This window comes from Drosophila montana, unplaced genomic scaffold (genome assembly GCF_035044405.1).
Source record: "Drosophila montana isolate Dmon_TW-CO22-7 unplaced genomic scaffold, ASM3504440v1 contig_3733_1, whole genome shotgun sequence".
Taxonomy (NCBI): Eukaryota; Metazoa; Arthropoda; class Insecta; order Diptera; family Drosophilidae; genus Drosophila; species Drosophila montana.
Genome location: NW_026998620.1, coordinates 9,937,979 through 9,954,309, shown reverse-complemented (window position 1 = coordinate 9,954,309; position 16,331 = coordinate 9,937,979). Strand labels below are relative to the sequence as shown.

General features: G+C 45.1%; 3 protein-coding genes and 1 long non-coding RNA gene across 7 annotated transcripts; 2 read left to right on the top strand and 2 right to left on the bottom strand.

Annotated features, from left to right (window-relative positions):
- The first annotated feature begins 16 nt into the window (after positions 1-16).
- wge (winged eye) lies at positions 17-10,473 on the top strand. 4 transcript variants are annotated; one of them, XM_064695220.1, is made up of 11 exons: positions 17-1,309; positions 1,386-1,532; positions 3,696-3,830; positions 3,982-4,098; positions 4,440-6,546; positions 7,029-7,599; positions 7,661-7,919; positions 8,234-8,805; positions 8,873-9,052; positions 9,114-9,275; positions 9,348-10,473. In XM_064695220.1, the coding sequence occupies exons 1-11, from the start codon at positions 736-738 to the stop codon at positions 9,609-9,611; spliced, it is 5,088 nt and encodes a 1,695-aa protein (XP_064551290.1). In that variant the 5' UTR covers positions 17-735; the 3' UTR covers positions 9,612-10,473. The 4 variants fall into 4 exon arrangements, with proteins under 4 accessions (XP_064551290.1, XP_064551291.1, XP_064551289.1 ...); XM_064695221.1 differs by having other exon boundaries at positions 18-1,309; positions 4,476-6,546; positions 8,204-8,805; XM_064695219.1 differs by having other exon boundaries at positions 18-1,309; positions 4,443-6,546; positions 8,204-8,805.
- On the bottom strand, positions 3,546-4,345 carry LOC135437303 (uncharacterized). Its single transcript, XR_010437663.1, has 2 exons — positions 4,237-4,345; positions 3,546-4,130 (listed from the first exon to the last, which is right to left on the bottom strand). It is a non-coding gene; the product is annotated as an uncharacterized LOC135437303 (long non-coding RNA).
- Positions 10,474-10,914: 441 nt separating the features above from the next.
- Positions 10,915-13,991, top strand: LOC135435970 (uncharacterized). Its single transcript, XM_064693288.1, has 10 exons — positions 10,915-11,178; positions 11,245-11,445; positions 11,506-11,766; positions 11,821-12,172; positions 12,225-12,410; positions 12,466-12,635; positions 12,695-12,842; positions 12,906-13,147; positions 13,208-13,682; positions 13,744-13,991. The coding sequence occupies exons 1-10, from the start codon at positions 11,035-11,037 to the stop codon at positions 13,878-13,880; spliced, it is 2,316 nt and encodes a 771-aa protein (XP_064549358.1). The 5' UTR covers positions 10,915-11,034; the 3' UTR covers positions 13,881-13,991.
- On the bottom strand, positions 13,892-16,177 carry LOC135435968 (uncharacterized). The gene is made up of 6 exons (XM_064693285.1): positions 15,885-16,177; positions 15,131-15,250; positions 14,656-14,994; positions 14,395-14,595; positions 14,206-14,319; positions 13,892-14,137 (listed from the first exon to the last, which is right to left on the bottom strand). Exons 2-6 carry the CDS (start codon positions 15,242-15,244, stop codon positions 14,018-14,020), a joined length of 888 nt encoding a protein of 295 aa, XP_064549355.1. The 5' UTR covers positions 15,245-15,250; positions 15,885-16,177; the 3' UTR covers positions 13,892-14,017.
- Between the last annotated feature and the right edge of the window lie 154 nt (positions 16,178-16,331).

The window sequence follows — 16,331 nt, the reverse complement described above, 5'->3', positions numbered from 1 at the left end:
AAACGATTGTCACTTGCCAAACATAGTGAAAACTTGAAAAGTTGCTTTTTTGTGTCTCCCGTGGACTTTTTTTTTCCAGGGATTACTAATTCGCAAGAAAAAAACGCGCGGTTAAGTGTGTGCCATTTTGTAGGTGGTTCGCATCGTGAAATTCTTTAGTGGACACAACCCAACGCTAAAACGCTTGCGTTAGTGGGGATCGGTCGCCTCCACCTTCGCCACCGCCGCCGCCGCTGCTGGGAACCTAGCACAGGTCCAGTTTGAACATATATATATATAAATATATATATATATACATATGTATGTAGATATTGCAAGTTGCATACGTATGTGGCGCGTGTATTATGTCATTTATTTATAATAAATAGCATAAAAGTTGACAATATGCAAACAAATTCCCGCTGAGTGTTGCACCAAAGAGTGAGAAATATAAACACGTAAAAATGTAGACTGTGTGTACGTGCGTGTTTGTGTGTGTGTGCGTGCGTGCGTGCGTGTATGCCGCAGATAATGGATGTTTAGCAGTATAAATAAATACATAGCTATAGAAAGATATATAAATATATGTATATACGCACGCATATGTGTGCGTATATGTGAAATATATGCGCCGCGGAAGCCGTCGGCGATGGCAACATTAGCGTCAGCCCAGGCTCAAGCCCAGTAGCAATAATATAGTGTTTCTCCCAATTTAACAAACACGTCCAATAATAACAACAACAACAACCACAACAAATGGCCACATTTAATGCAACAAATGCAACAAGCAACAGCAGCGCGGATGTTTTAAGTTCCTCGGTTGGCGCTGCCGCCGCAGCGACAACAACATTTCTAATGCCCTCCACAACGTCGGCAGGTGGTGCAGCCGCAACAGTGGGCACTCTTGGTGCGCATCCAATGCATTTGGAACCGTTTGGTGCTATGCCCGCACACGCCGCGCAATATATGAGCTCTGGTGCTGCACAGTTGCCGTTGCCGCTGCCATTACCACTGCAGCATCATCATCACCATCAGCAGACCAACTCCTCCTCGTATACGTTTGTGCAGATTAAACGTGAGCCCTGTCAGGTGTCTGAGATAAGCTCCAACAATTGCCAACAGCAGCATCAGCAGCAGCAACACCACCACCAGCAACAGCATCACCTGCAGACGGCCTCCACCTCCCTCGGCCTGGGCAGCGTTACCTCATCGTCAGTAACGGCATCAGCAACATCAAAGACCATGTCTGCATCGTCGCTCACGACGTTGGTCAAAATTGAAGCCTCCTCGCCGAAGGTATCCGATCTGGAAAAGTCCACGTCCAGCACAAGTATGTTATGAACTTATTCAAGAGCAAGCCAAACCATTTGATTATTATCATAATTGTTATTTTCATTTATCCACAGACAACTCCGTGCCCATTGGCATTGCTGTGGCGCGAAAACGTCCGCAGGAGTCAACCAGCGCTGCGCTGAACAGCGGCTCCACTCTGCCGTTGCAACAGCCACTCAACAAAGACATGAACTGTTTCGGCATACGTGTCGCCGATCTGAGTAAGTTTACCTAATCCCAATTTTGGACTTTGATGTTCTACATATGATATTATGCGGTTATGGCACTTATCAGTTTCATGTGTGTCACTCGCTATAAAGAGATAACGAAATAAAGAAAACCCCGGAAAACCCAGTAGAGCTGACAACTAAAATAATAAGAATAATATACGGATTTGTTTATTTTGCGGTTATTTATACTCTCACGAAATTAAAACTAACAAGAAATCGTAGTTATCTTCGAACTGGCGACGCTGTAATACCCTAACAAAGATCAATATTTGTATACCCCCTGGTGGTATTATATTAATTTCAATAATACTTCTACTATGGGATCGACAATTCTACATCCATACCTGAGATTCGAACCCGAATTTAGTGTAGATGTTTTTAGAACAATACAAATTATTGTTATTTTTTGGCCCACAGTTTGTTTTATAAAATTACTAGCAGCATTAAAATAAGAGCGGGTTGTTTATATGTTAGGAATTTACTGGTTCTATAAACAGCAGACCTTGTTATCGATTCCAGGCGTGCACCTTGCCACTTTGACAAAGCCGCCTTAACTTGTTGAGAATTGTAAAGAGTCAATCAAGAAAAAAGAGCAAAACCACAGTTCATATTGTGTGTATTTTAATCTGCTGTCATTTTTTAATAAGTCTGAACTTTTCTATCAAAAACTACAAGTTACGGATTGTACCAAAGTATGATATATTAGATATTTATTAATTTGTAGTAAAATAATCTAGTCTCAGCTGTTTCGAGCTTCTAATTGAATTGGATAGCGCAGATTTTTGCCACTAATGAACGCTTGGCTAAGCCACTCGTTTGTCCCCTGGGGCATCGTTACCGGCATAATTATGCGGCTCGGACGTGGAGCGTGTGACTCGATGCGACTGGAAAGGCAATGTGAACGGCGCTCAGTTATGGCACTAATAGGATTTCGACAAACATTTCAAAATTCCGTCAGTGAGTTGGGGGTAGAAAGAGCTGTGCCTGACGTAAATACCACCCTAAAAAAAGATTGAAAGGGCAAAAATCATATGATGAGCCTGCAAATGCGGACGGGGTGGCGGATGTGGATTGTGTGGATGTCTTTGTTGTGACAGCCCTCTGACTTGTGCTCGCAGCCCGAGGCGATGGCCTGCTGAAAGAAGCGGGCGAGTGGTGTAAAAAGAAAAACCACTTATTGAAAACTTCTAAAGAGGAAATAAATGAAATAGTCGAGCGTAGAATGCGTAGATCTAGTCGGATTACTCATAGGTAGTTTTTTGTTGTTCCTTCTTATTTTCTCTATTGTGGGTGGTTGCTGCTCAAAATGTTGTTCACATCTTTTGGGTGGCTGCAGGCGCGCTTTAACTGCGGGTCGCGTTGTTCTTGCAAGTCCACCAATCTGGAAGGTGGTGCGTTGGCAGCAGTGCACAAATGAGGGAGCAGCGAAGAGGGTGCTGGATAAGTAGCAGCAACAAGGGATGCTCACGCTGAGCATTCCTATCAAGCAGGACCAACGCTAAGGCAATATGATACGCGTAAGTGGTTTGGGTATGTGACCATATGGTAAAGTCGCCCTCAGCGGCTGTGCGGATTCTATTTTTATATACATATACACAGCATATACGTACTATATATATTATAGTGGGTAGTTGTCAAAAAAAAAAAAAACAAAAAAAAAATGTGTGGCACTAATTGCATATTGAGGCAGCTCCGCTTTTCCTTTTACTATTTGTTGGGCCGAACATCAATCTGAGGTCCTTAATAGCCCCTTAATGTAATGCAATTAGTGTGTCGTGTACGCTTTAATCGAATTTCTGTAAAATTATTCAGCCGTTGGCTAAGGGATGATGGTTCAGTGGCTTGCTGGCCCGATAGGCTGGTGGGTTGTGTCAGATAGTGGGTGTGTGAGGTAGGTGGCTCGCCAAATGCATAGTTCAAGGACATTGCAATATTTAACGTATACACACACAGCTTTCTCTCAACCACACATACACACGAAAGTGGCCTGTAAAGCTGTTGTGGTGCAATACAAAAAGTTTATTAAATAATTGAACGCTGAGCTGTTAAGTTGAAAACTTTTTTGTCGCTCGTTGGTTTCTTTGAAACCTAAAATTATATTTAAAATATTATTCTGATCCGGTGTTTGTGCATTCATACGAACTTTCACTGCAGGCGCCACCAGTTGCGGCAATCTGTATTTCACGGGAAACGGTGATTTGATGACCACGGGCACGGCCACCGCCGAGGAACTGGCTCTGAGCGCCGCTGGTGTCAACAGGGCGCCCTCCACCTTCTGGCAATATCCAAGTGAGTTCTTTCTAGAATTTCTTCTCTTTTTTTTTTATAACTTTAGTAGTTAGCCCCCAACCCCACGCCGCCTGTGACTGTACACAACTCGCACCCCCTCTATATTTCTTTATTTATTTATTGCATTTCTGTTGTTTTTTTGCGTTTGTAGATGCATTGCCCATTGAATCAGTGATTTCCATGTCGCCCGCCACGGTGGGCTTGCAATACTCACGCGAAGCAAGTCGCGGTCAGGTGGTGCTGCTACCCGCCGCCCCAGCAGCGCTTGGTAAGTCTCTCTTTTCATCGTCTAAGTAACATCTGCCTGCCGCACAGATATATATTTATATACATATATATTTATATATAGAGTGCATAGATATTGTTAACATTTAGCTATTTTTCTATATACGCATTCATGACTCACAACAAGCGACGCTTGTGTCATTTGCCACTAATGCTTGTATCGTCGCATCCTAGCTAGGTTAACTTGATTTCGAGATAAAACTAATTCATGCTTTTATAACTCCGCTTTTCTTCCCCACCCCACCCCCAACAACAACAATTCTAAATCCATAAAAAAAAAACTGAAATAAAAATAAAAAAAAAACGAAACTCGACTATGCACAGCAGGCATATCAAATTTTCCCCTCTTAACGCCCACAGATCCGTTCCAGCAGGCGGCGGCAGCGGCCTTTGTCTGGCCGTCAGCTTATATACCGCAGGCAACAGCCGGTGCCGGGCCAGCCACCGCAGCCGCTGCGCTGCAGCCGTCACCCAACTTTATCTTCCCCTCGATGGGCGCCCACTCCACCTTGGGCGCAACATCTCCGTATGCCTCCACGCTGCAGTTGTACTTGGCTGCAACGGCCAGCGCCACGGGCAACTCGACTCTGTGCCAGCACAGTAATCAGCAGACCAGCAGCACCACCACAACCAATTCGACGATTAACCTGAGCCTGGCTGCCGCCGGCGCTGGTGTCACGAGCAGCAGCAGTAGCCTGAGCTCCACTAGCAGCTCGCGATTTCTTAGCCTGGCAGCTCAGCCATCGGCGATGGCAGCCAAGCCATTGACCATGAGCTCGTTATTGATGCCGCCAACCGGCTTAAAGCTGGAGGAGTACCCTGTGGCGCAGCCGTTGCCATTGCCGGAAGCGGCACGCGACAACGAGCAACAGGCACTGAATCTAATGCGCCTGCCTACGCCGCCTACTTCGGCGACCATGGAGCCCTCGGCAACGCCGTTGGGCCAGCCATTGTCGCATCAAATACTCTTCCAAACAGCGCCAAGTACGCCGACACCGGCGCTCCTTAATCTGTCTATGCATGGTGCAAGTGCAACTTCTGCTGGCATTGCTGCTGACACGCCCACGTCCTGTGATGAGGCTGCGCTCAACTATAAGTTACACGCGCCACTAACGCCGCAAACACCACCTCGTCTGGGCGCCGCCACGTTGCTGCCACAGATGCAAGACGTCAACATACAGACAGATACGCCCGTGTGCAGCGAGGATGAGAATTCCTCGTGTCCTCTCAAACCGACGCAGGAGCTGTGCGAATCACAAATGCCGCTCGAGCTGACCAAACCCAGTGAATCCAGCAATGCCCATACACACGTCAATCAACCAAACGAGTGCCATACCCAAACGTATCCCAGTGACATTGTCAGTGCCAGTGTGAATGCCAGCGAGCAGATTGACGCGCCCATGGAGGAGTTGCCTGCGCAACAGCAGACGGCGCCGGAGGATCTGACCGGGCTGCTGTTGCTGTCAAACATCAGCACCAATAGCACGCCCCTGTTGCGCGTCAAACAGGAGCCAGTGGAGCACAATGAAGCCGTGCAAGTTCTCCCAGTAGAGCCGACGCCGATGCAACCATTGATGGAAGTGGAGAGAACGCAGTCAGAGCCGCTGGGCGGCTTGAAGCTTTTGTGCGCCTTAGCAGAGCAGCGCATACAGGAGGAGGTGGTGCAGGGTAGCAGTCTGTTTGCCACGCCCACATCGCGCACACCTTCACCTCGAGTGGCTACACCAGTCATCGAAGCGAACAACTCGTTTGGCTGTGTACCGCCAGCTTCGGCGTCGGGTTTTTGCCACGCACAACAAATGTCGCATACCTCACCAACGTTTCCCTCAATGCAGGGCATTGAGTTGCCAACCACGTCCAGCGCTGCGGCAGCCGCCAGTGAACCAACGCCCGCCAAACGCAAGAAGCACAAACATTCCAAGTCGAATTCTGTGTCCGGGGAGAGCCGCAAATCCTCGCGCTGCAGCAAGAAGAGCAAAAAGAAGCGCCGCCACAGCATTAGTCGACAGCAACAACAGCAGCAACAGCCGCTGCTGGCCGAGGACGATGTTCAGCTGCAGGATGAGGAGTTGCAATCGCAGCTGCGCAGCGCTCTGTCCGCCATGGACCCCAGTTATGCGCAGCGCTTTGGCCAAGAAGTCTTCAGCATTATGGACAATAGCATGCGTTTGCGTCTGGCGGACATAACACGGCAATATCGTAAAAAGAAGCGCAAGCTCGACGAGATTTCCAAGCACAAGAAAAAGAAGAAGTGCTCCAAGCAGCTGCTGCAACAACAACAACAGCAGCAGCAGCAGCAGCAGCAACAACAACAACAACAACAACAACAACAACAACAACAACAACAACAACAGCAACAGCCGCTACCAATTCAACAGCCTCTGCATCAGCCGCAGCTGACGCTCGGCTCAACTCTCTCTAGCGTCCTGGGGTAAGTGGCTGCATTTCCTTTGAGTTGGAAGCTTAGAAGGTGCAATCTAGGGGAGATGCCATAACCAATACCAAATGGTATTTTTAAAATGCATAAATGTTAGATAATGAATCAAGCTAGACGATAAACCATGATCTCAAATAAAATAGTTTAAAATGTAAAAGTTTCGCGCAAATAAGCAGGCATCGGCAATAGAAGTCATCTGCGACCCCATAAAGCATATACATATATATATTACATACACGATGATCTAATCCGCCTGTCCGTATGTATAAACGTGTCTATCTCAGAACCAACAGAAGCTAATGACTTGAAATTTTGAGCGTATATCGAAGCTAATAAGAGCTAGAGACACCAAATTTGGTATGAATAAGTTACAAGGAGCTTAAATGTTAAAAGGGAGGCATTTACTAGGGGTTCGGCAATTTCGCTAATATATTTACCACTTTTAAAATATGCTATTCTATTCTTTTAATTTTTAGCACTTCTTCACCGCTGCGAGATTATAAATATCCGAAATTTTCAAGCGGCAACCTACAGGCGTCCAGCTTTTTGCGTTTCCCAGAGAAGACGCACTCGTTTCCACCGCCCCCGCCGTTGTTGCAGCAACCACAGGCGGAGCCTAGTACCTTGCCGATCAGCAGCTCGCCAGGCACATCGTCGTTTGTGCGTCTGGAGCCCAGTGCTCTAGATGCAGCCGCCGCCGCTGCTCCTATTACCTCGTCCAGTTCTTCCAGCTCCTCGCACAAACATTCGCACACGGGCAGCACAAAGTCAGCGGCGCGCAAGGAGCGCAAGCTGAAAACGAGCGCAGTCGACGCTAATTTGGCAACGGAGGCAAAGAGGCGACTCAGTGCCGTAGATGCCGAGCTCCAATTGACCAGTGATCATTTGTACCGCGATGAGACGCGTGTGCTAACTGACATGGGTGGCCTGTTCTATGCGGGGGTCATGAAACCGCTACGTCCGCCAGATGTTTATGCCATAACCCTAGATGGCGAGCGCGGCAACAAGTCGCATGTCATGTCACGCGAGGACATACTTAAAGATACGGTGAGTCGTAAGCAGCCTGTGGTAACCATCTCGGCTAATCTATATCTTTGCTCTCGCACAGATTCTCGAAGTGGCACCCAAGAGCGTTGATAGTGTGCCAGTTGGTACGCGGCTATGCGCCTACTGGAGCCAACAATATCGTTGCCTCTATCCAGGTCGTGCCATCGAATCGGAGCCCACTGAAGATGCAGTTCCGTCGACAGCGACAGCGGTGTCAACGACGCCACAAGACTTTGTCAGCGTGGAGTTTGATGACGGCGACAGCGGCAGGATCCGCTTGAAAAACATTCGTCTGCTACTAAGCAATTATCCCATTGCCGGTGCGTTGTGCGGGAAGCAATCACCTATTTATATTTTCTTTTGGGGAATAAAGCCAAAAATCGTAAGATTTGATTAACCTGTGAATGTAATCGAGCCAGGACAAGACCTCCAAGAGTATACGTGCGATGGGTAACAATTTTGAAAAGTTTAAAAGCTAATACTTACGATTATGGTTTTATTCCTCATCAACTGTCCTGTTTTGTGACTTCTTTATTTACGGCTGTTGTTTTCGTTTTCCCCTTGATTCGTTTATGCCCCCGTTCCCGCCTCGTCCATGATACAGAGTACAACGATAATCCCCTTTACTCTGTAGGCAAACAGAAGCGTGGCGCCATGCGCAGTTGTGACAGTGGCGCTGGTTCCTCACAGGAGCATACGGGCGTGCCGAGTGGCGAGGAATCGCACAGCCATCATGGTTTCAGCATGAGCAGCGATAACACAACCTCGCTGGCTGCCACCATGGAGCTGTTCACGCAGCGCAGCGAAAAGAAACGCCTCAAGAAGAGCCTGAAGAAGTTGACGAAGGCTCAGAATGGCATTGGCCAGTCTGTTGAGTTGAACGGCTTCCAAAATGGCGGCGCTGATGGGGTTGCGGCCGGGGATGGCGCCAGCATGGATGATGGCAGCCGGAAGCACCATAAGCACAAGAAGCGTAAAAAGCATAAGAAGCATCATCGCAAAAACGCCAACGAAGAGGCTGAACCAGTGCAGGATTATATGACGACAGTTCAGGAGCTGCAATCAACAATTTTATCAGTAGCAGAAGAACCTGAACCTGTTGCGCCGCCAGCGCAACGTGTTAAGGTAGAGGTTAAAGTAAAGGCGGAGCAGCTGGACATTGAGGAAGAGACAACGTCCAACCTAATGTCCGAGGTATCCGATGAGGTAAAGTCTAAAGTGATGTGGGAATTTGAAATCTCTTCGAATATCTAAACTCCTTTTCACGGTCTAGGTCAAGGGCGATGATCTGGTTGAGCACAACAACTCCAAGGGCAGCAGCAAAATTGCCGCCTTTTTGCCAGAGCGGCAATTGTGGGGTTGGTTTGGAACCGCTTATCGCAAGGCGGGCGTCAAGGGGCGCGCCAGAAAGCAATTCTACAAAACAATCAAAAGGGGAAAGGAGACTATAACGGTAACTGTCACCTTCATCAAATTATAAGTTGCTGGGCATTAATTATTGCATTTTATTGTAGGTCGGGGACTGTGCAGTATTTCTATCCACAGGCAGACCGGATCGCCCCTACATCGGGCGCATCGAGTCTATGTGGGAGACGACCGCTGGCAACAGAGTGGTGCGTGTGGCGTGGTTCTATCATCCGGAGGAAACCACGGGCTGTCCAAAATTGAAATATCCAGTAAGCTAGACTCTAAGTTCGGAACCTGGCGTTAATACTCATATTTGTTCAAATATATCTTTATCTTTACAGGGTGCATTATTTGAATCGCCACATGAGGATGAGAACGACGTGCAGACAATTTCGCATCGGTGCGAGGTGCTCCAGTTTGTTAATTACTTTGACAAGTTTGGCGCCGATTCGAAGCAATATCAAACCATATATGATAACAATGATACATATTATTTAGCCGGGCACTATAACCCAAGGTTGCAAGTGCTGAAACTACAAGACGATATTCCAACTCTCGAAGAGCTGCAGGATACTACTACTACAACAACTACTACAGAAGATTAAGCGAGGCGTGGTTAGGCTTAGACATAGACATAGCAGAAGTGCATACAAAATCTATATAAATATACATATATATATATATATATACAATATATACGTTATACATATATTTTACACTACATGGAACAGATGAAGCATATATACCTATATGTATACACATATTATTTCTATATTTTAAAGTGACTAATGTATCGTAAACAAAAAAAAAAACGAAAAGAAAATCTAAAAAAAAGGACGAGATGTGCGAAAAAAGAGAGAGAAATCAAGGAACTAAGCAACAGCCACTAACATAGTGTATAGCAGAAGCGCAGGCAATTTTAAGATTTGATTTGTATAAACTAAACACGCGTTTTTTATTATGACGATGAGGTAAAGGAAGTTAAGTCTAATGTTCAGAAAATGTTTAAAAATTTTAAAAACGTGTGCTCCTCAATTGTGTGCATCCAAGAGAGAGACTCACAGACACAGCAACACTTAACATGCAACATGCAACACGCAACACAATATACAATCCACAATACACAGCCCACAGATACACATGTATACCTACATGTTTCAGATGAAATTTAAAACATGTTTTAAAGATTTTAAGCAGGCAAACATGCAGCAACTACTACTATAAATGTAACAATTCAATGTGATAGCAAAACAAAACCAGATGTTGATGTGTATAGAACAAGAGAATAAGCATAGATGATAACAAAAACAAACAAACAATTATAAAAACAAGCAAAAGAATGTGTTGAATATTTACAGCTCGTTTATTCAAGGAAGATACAAAACGAAAAAAAAAAACAATATATTAAATCAAACCTATCTATAATCACACATATATCAATAAACTTGCCGTGAATATTGTATTATATATACTCTTCTACGTCTGATTAGCAACTGTTGTCGCTGGGGTTTGTCTATACGAAAATGGCGTGTGCCAGACTCGCTGATATCCTACAATATGTCTACACTCGATTTCAAATTTCAATTTTAGTTCTATTAGTTCTTAAGCAAAGAATGCACATGTTTGCGTTTCTTATTATTACTTGTGATTAAAGGACTCCACGTCTAGTCTGTAGGGTGCAATGATATACGTCTGTCTGTCAAAGATGTTTGATTGTTTGGGCGAATGTTTTGGTATGGGCGATATCTACCCAACTATTGGACTGTTTTAGCCCACTAAATGGAATCACATGCGTACGTTGCCAGGCGATGCGGCCTTGCGTCCTCTCATCGATTAAACATTCGCAAAATTTGCATTTGATAACTCTGGCTAAACTTAGGCTGGAATAAGGAAGGAAGGGCTTACGAATGCGTGCCTGGGAGACACAATAATTAAAAAGCTATTTAGAAAGGGGCAGGTGATTGGCCCAAGGAGCGCGAGTGAGGGTGAGAGGTGTGGCTGCTCCCCGCCGACGGGGTAACTCCAAAAATGAGCACGACACCAAAATGGTACTGCCGCAACAAATCGCAGCCAATGCACACGTTCGCGGAAATTGGTAGACTGGGCCTGGAGCTGAGGCGTATTACCAAGCGGATTGTGATCGATGTAAATTCTTCTATATTTAGCGAGCATGTGAGTGCATAGTGGGACAGAGATTATTCAGCTGTGTATTTAATTTATTGTTGCTCGCCCAATTAGGACACCATTTTGGAGGAGTGTGAGCATGTGGTGGAGCTCTACTGGAGTCTGAAGGACGAAACGAAAAATTCCGACTTTCAGTCGCTCTCGAAGAAGATCAAGCGCAGTCCTTACAATGCGCTGCTAATGCGCAAATTCAATCTGATCATGGAGCTGAACGACAGACGCTTCTGCCAGTTGACATTTGTGCTCAAGCGTACGGTGGGTAGCAATGCCCACGACTGCAACTGGTGTGCCGACAGTTCAATGTTTCTCTTGCAGCTGTGTCTGTTGCTGCGCAAGTCGATGCAGTCAGAGATGTGGCTTAATTGGGCACTGCATATAACCCAGCTCTATAACAAATGCCGCAATGTGAATACGCAGCTGCAGCAGCAGCCGGAGCAGGAAGCTCAGCCGGAGGAGGACAACGAGCCAAACATCAGTGGCAAGTGCAAGGAGGAGATGCACGCCAATGTGTGCAGCAACATGTATCCAGCTCTGTTAATGTCTCTCAGGAACATCGACTTCGCCTTTGTGCTACAGGTCCGTTGGTAAAGCTGATTCCAACTCCATAATTTCCAAAGTCACCTTTTACAGTGTGTGGCTCAAACGCGTGTGGAGCAGAACGCGCTGGATTTGGTCTTTGGGTTGTTCAACATGGGTGAGCAGGATGCCTGGCGAGAGCATCAGCAACACAACGATGAGTCCACGTCCTCCAGCCTGGAGATATTGCGCACATTGAACATATCTTTTGCTGCCGGCGACTATCAGCCTTACTGTGATCCTGCGCAGGATTATAAATCCATGCACCTGGCAGGGACGAGTGCACCAGGGACTGAAGACAATCAGAGTTTGCGCTGCAAGCACACCGAGAGTTTTCTACAGAAGGAGCGCATCTTTATAGCCGAACTGATAGCCAAAGCAACGGAAATATGTCCGACTATATTTGGTAAGACTATAATATCTATTTTTATTCTATTCTTAAGTTTTATTCTCAGCAGAAAGTCGAAAGCCAGGTGATGTGGATATGAATGTTTATATTTTGCGTGGATTGCGTTTGCTGTGGTCTTATGTGGGCATCATATTGGATCACATACTGCTTTGGTGGATTGACACGCCCATGTCCTGCTATAATCTCACCCATATCGATTCCATACGCTGCTGGCTGTATCATCAGAACATTAACGGTAATGTCAAAACTAGATATCAATAAAATAGATTAAATATTGCGACGTCTTCAAGATATCCCTGAACCGGTTTATTCCACATTACGTGGAATTGGCGAAATTCTCACCGGTTTTATGTGCAATAATATTTGGGATCAGCTCTTTCGTTTGGCCCTCATCTCATCGAGTAACCCAAAGCGTTTGGTTCAGCAAGTCGTCGAGCAGTATCGTGATTGTCCCAGGAATGTAAGCGATTAGGTAGGAGTTGGATATGACTACAGCTAATCCGTCTGACTGCATTACAGGAAAAAGGCACACCTACGGGCACGGTATGGATCAGTGTCTTTTCAAACTTGGTCAATCTGAGTAATCAGTATTTCGCCAATACGGAGGCGCACAATAATTCCAGCCTATTGCCGGTCGCTGAGCAAATACCCATACTACATAGGCTGGGTAGATTTTTAAAATAGTCTTGCACGATTGATTCTCTGACTTTATGGAGCTCTTCTCTCGTAGATCACTCGGTGCACTCGATGCGTCTGTGGGTCACCGAGCAGGCGAAGCTGCTGTGCTGCGAGTGGAAAATGGATCGCTTTTTTCAAATACTAGAGCACGATGTGAAGCAATGCCTGAACGTCTTCAATACCTTTAAACTGCCCAAACTCACTGCCGATCTGAGCGATATACTCATGCTGGTGTGCGTCGCGCTGCGCACAAAGCTGATCACTGAGACAACAAATAACATAGATTTGCTCAAGGTAGTTGCCCATTATCGTAGCTGAAACTGTTTGAAACTTGTTGCTTCTGTTCTTTGATAGAAAACTACCGATGAATGTGTTCAGATATTGTCCGCGGTCTGCCGCATACTCAGCCTGGCTAATTTTACGCTGTGCTTTCCGGCAGCCAGCCATTGGCAGCGCAGCGTCTACAACGGGGAGGACAAGAGCTTGTATGTTGGCTATGTGCTGGATCAGATCTTCTTGCCCAGCATACGCGCCACCAAGGATATAGTCATACTCAAGCTCATCTTGAAGCTCATCTGTGAGGCATGGCTGGACTTCATTTACCAGAAGCGCATACGTTTCAGTGTTAATGGGGCTCTGCGTCTCCTGAATGACTTTGATGATGTGCGCGAGTGGATCCTTAGCTGCGCTCTGCTCGACGAGCAGCAGCTGGACAAGCTGAGCAACCATGAAGTGCTGCGCATGTGCAAGGGCGTTGGCAAGATACTTTTGCGCAAGCCAGAAGATATTATTTCCATTACGCAGTCGCCAAGGTTCGACAAGAAGACACGTGAGTTGTTCCAAATTGTCTTAGTTTTTGCTAATCTCAAAGTCTTGACCACTTGTTGCAGAAGATGCAAATGCCCAGGACACACAGCTGCCATCCGAAATGTTTGTCTCCAACCAGAAACACTGGCTCCAGTTGCGCGCAAATGCCGGCAATGGATTTCCCCTGCTGAAGCTCTGCTGTGGCGATGACATGTTGTAGGCCGCATCGAGTTAGTAAAGAATAGAAATGTTTATTGTGTCGCGAAAATGCTTTACAAAAAATTGAAAGATCTAAGTACATTGTGTATAAAGTAAGGCTTGCCTATGATAATGGTCTTTAAAAATCTATTGGTGCTCCTAGGCGGGCACCTTGCGGCTGATTATCTTTATCAGCTCGTCGACGCGTTCGCTTTTGCCAGCAAATTGTTTTGGATGCGGTCCAATCATTTGAATAATCATCTGTACGTCCGGAGATACCTAAGATGAGAAATGACACGAGTTGACAGCTGTCAGCCGAAATGTTATACGAATATGTGGGTCAATACCTCGAGGAAACGTGCCAGCGCCTTAAGCGTGCGAAAGATTTGATCTTCGTTGGGACTGCTCTGGAAGAACTGCAGTATGGCCATTGCCAGCTCCACAGCAACATCATCGAATACCTATATTCAATAAACACAACATGAGCTCAGATATATATGTATGTATATCTAGAATTTCAAGCAGGTTGTGCGTACCACAGTTTTCACCTCCTTGATGGCTATGTTGTACAAAATCATGGAGCCAATATTCTTTAGCTGCGGACAATTCGAGAGTATGCAGTGGACGGCCACCTTGGTGGTTACGCGTATATTTGAAATGTTCTGGCCATTGTATTCCCACTCCGAAATGTACAGCAGCCATTCTGAGGGACCGACATTCTCGAACAGATTGCAAGTCTGTAGGGAAAAAACATTGAATTTAAGATATAATCTAAAGTTTGGAATTGGGGGACTTACAAACATGGCCCAGGCCTGCTGCTCCTCGGGCGTATGCTTGTCAATATCCTGTGCAAAATTCATCAGCGTGTGATCCCTGCGATCCTGATGCAAGATTATAATCACATCGTCCTTGAGTGCCGCATAGGCCAGCGTGCGTATCATATGTATCCGTGTGTCCGGCGAGAAGGCCTGAACATCTCGCAGTACGCGCTGCACAAATACCAGAAAATTGTCACCCAACGCCCAGGAGCCATCGTCCTCGATCAAATACTGATGCAGCTCCTCCATGGCCACTTCCTCTTCTTTGGAAATTTTGCCATCCAACAATTTCACTAAGCACTCTAATTCAGTCTTTATCTATGAACAATGTTGATATTGATGATTATTAAATAACTCAACCAGACCAGGCTATAACTTTGGAAATGATGCTGCATATATAGGCATATATATATATATATATATATATATGTATATATATATGTATAATACTTACGTTGATGTCTTTGCAAACCAGCGCCGGCTCGCGCGGTATCTCTTTCTCCTCAGTTGACTTGGAACGCTCTTTGCCATTCTGCGGCTGCTGTTGTTGGGCTGTGGGCTCTGACATATCTGTCTAAAAATAGTAGAGTAAGAAAATTGAATTAAATAAATTTTCATATTTATAAATAAAAAGACGACGCCAAAACAAAAGTCTTCGCTGCAACAGAAAAACGTCATTCGACATATTTTTCCTTGTTTTTCTACACGCAAAAGATTCTTTTCATACCAAATTATTTTTTACGAACACTTTTATGCCTTATACAAGGCAGATATATATATATATATATATATATATGTTGTAATTTTCGGTGAAAAAGATTGTTATTGGGCACTCGTGCCGAAATGTTTATAATTTCGACATTAGCATTATTTTCGCAATTATCTGTTGATTATAAACAAAGAGCCTCGTGAAATCAGAGAGGGCGGCAAATGATGGGGGAAAGCAGAAACAGGACTGGAAAGTTGTCAAACCAATGTGCGACACTAAAACTGATGAAAACTGAAAATAGCTGAGGTATTTTTAGTGTTTTACTTTGCATAGACACACAAAAAAGTGTAAGAAGAATAAAAAGAATAGAAAAAGGCGACGTACAAGTGAAATGCAATTTCTTATAGGCAGGTATTGCAGTTGTGTCCAAGAAATGCTGCTTAACTTTTCCGGCTGCTTTAATTAAATTGTATAATTTATAGATTTCTTAATTACTCACATGCTATTTTAGTACAAATGACACAGAAATTCCAACGATTTCAACAACGATTCGCACAGCAATTTGACGTAAATAAAAGCGTGCCACAAAATATTTCACTTGCTTTTCCTTTTTTTTTTGGGCCAAACTGCGCTTTGTTTATACAAATTTGCAGAAATTGTTTATTTATTGCTTGTCTGCGAAGTGATGTCTGTTGCTCTGGCTGCAACTTTCTGTATATGTAATTCTTTTTATTAAATTCCGTCGGGAGCCGTCTTTGCGCGTTCCGTTTCCACTGAGAATCGATTCGAAATTACCCGCTGTTTTTGCCGAAAATTCCTGAGCAAGCGTGAGGAAAACTTTCGGAAAATGCATACATAGGAACAAGAACCGGTGATTATATTGTATTCGTATGCTTATATTTACGCATTTGAGAGTGGGTTTTCGTGTCGGGTCTTTATAAATAGA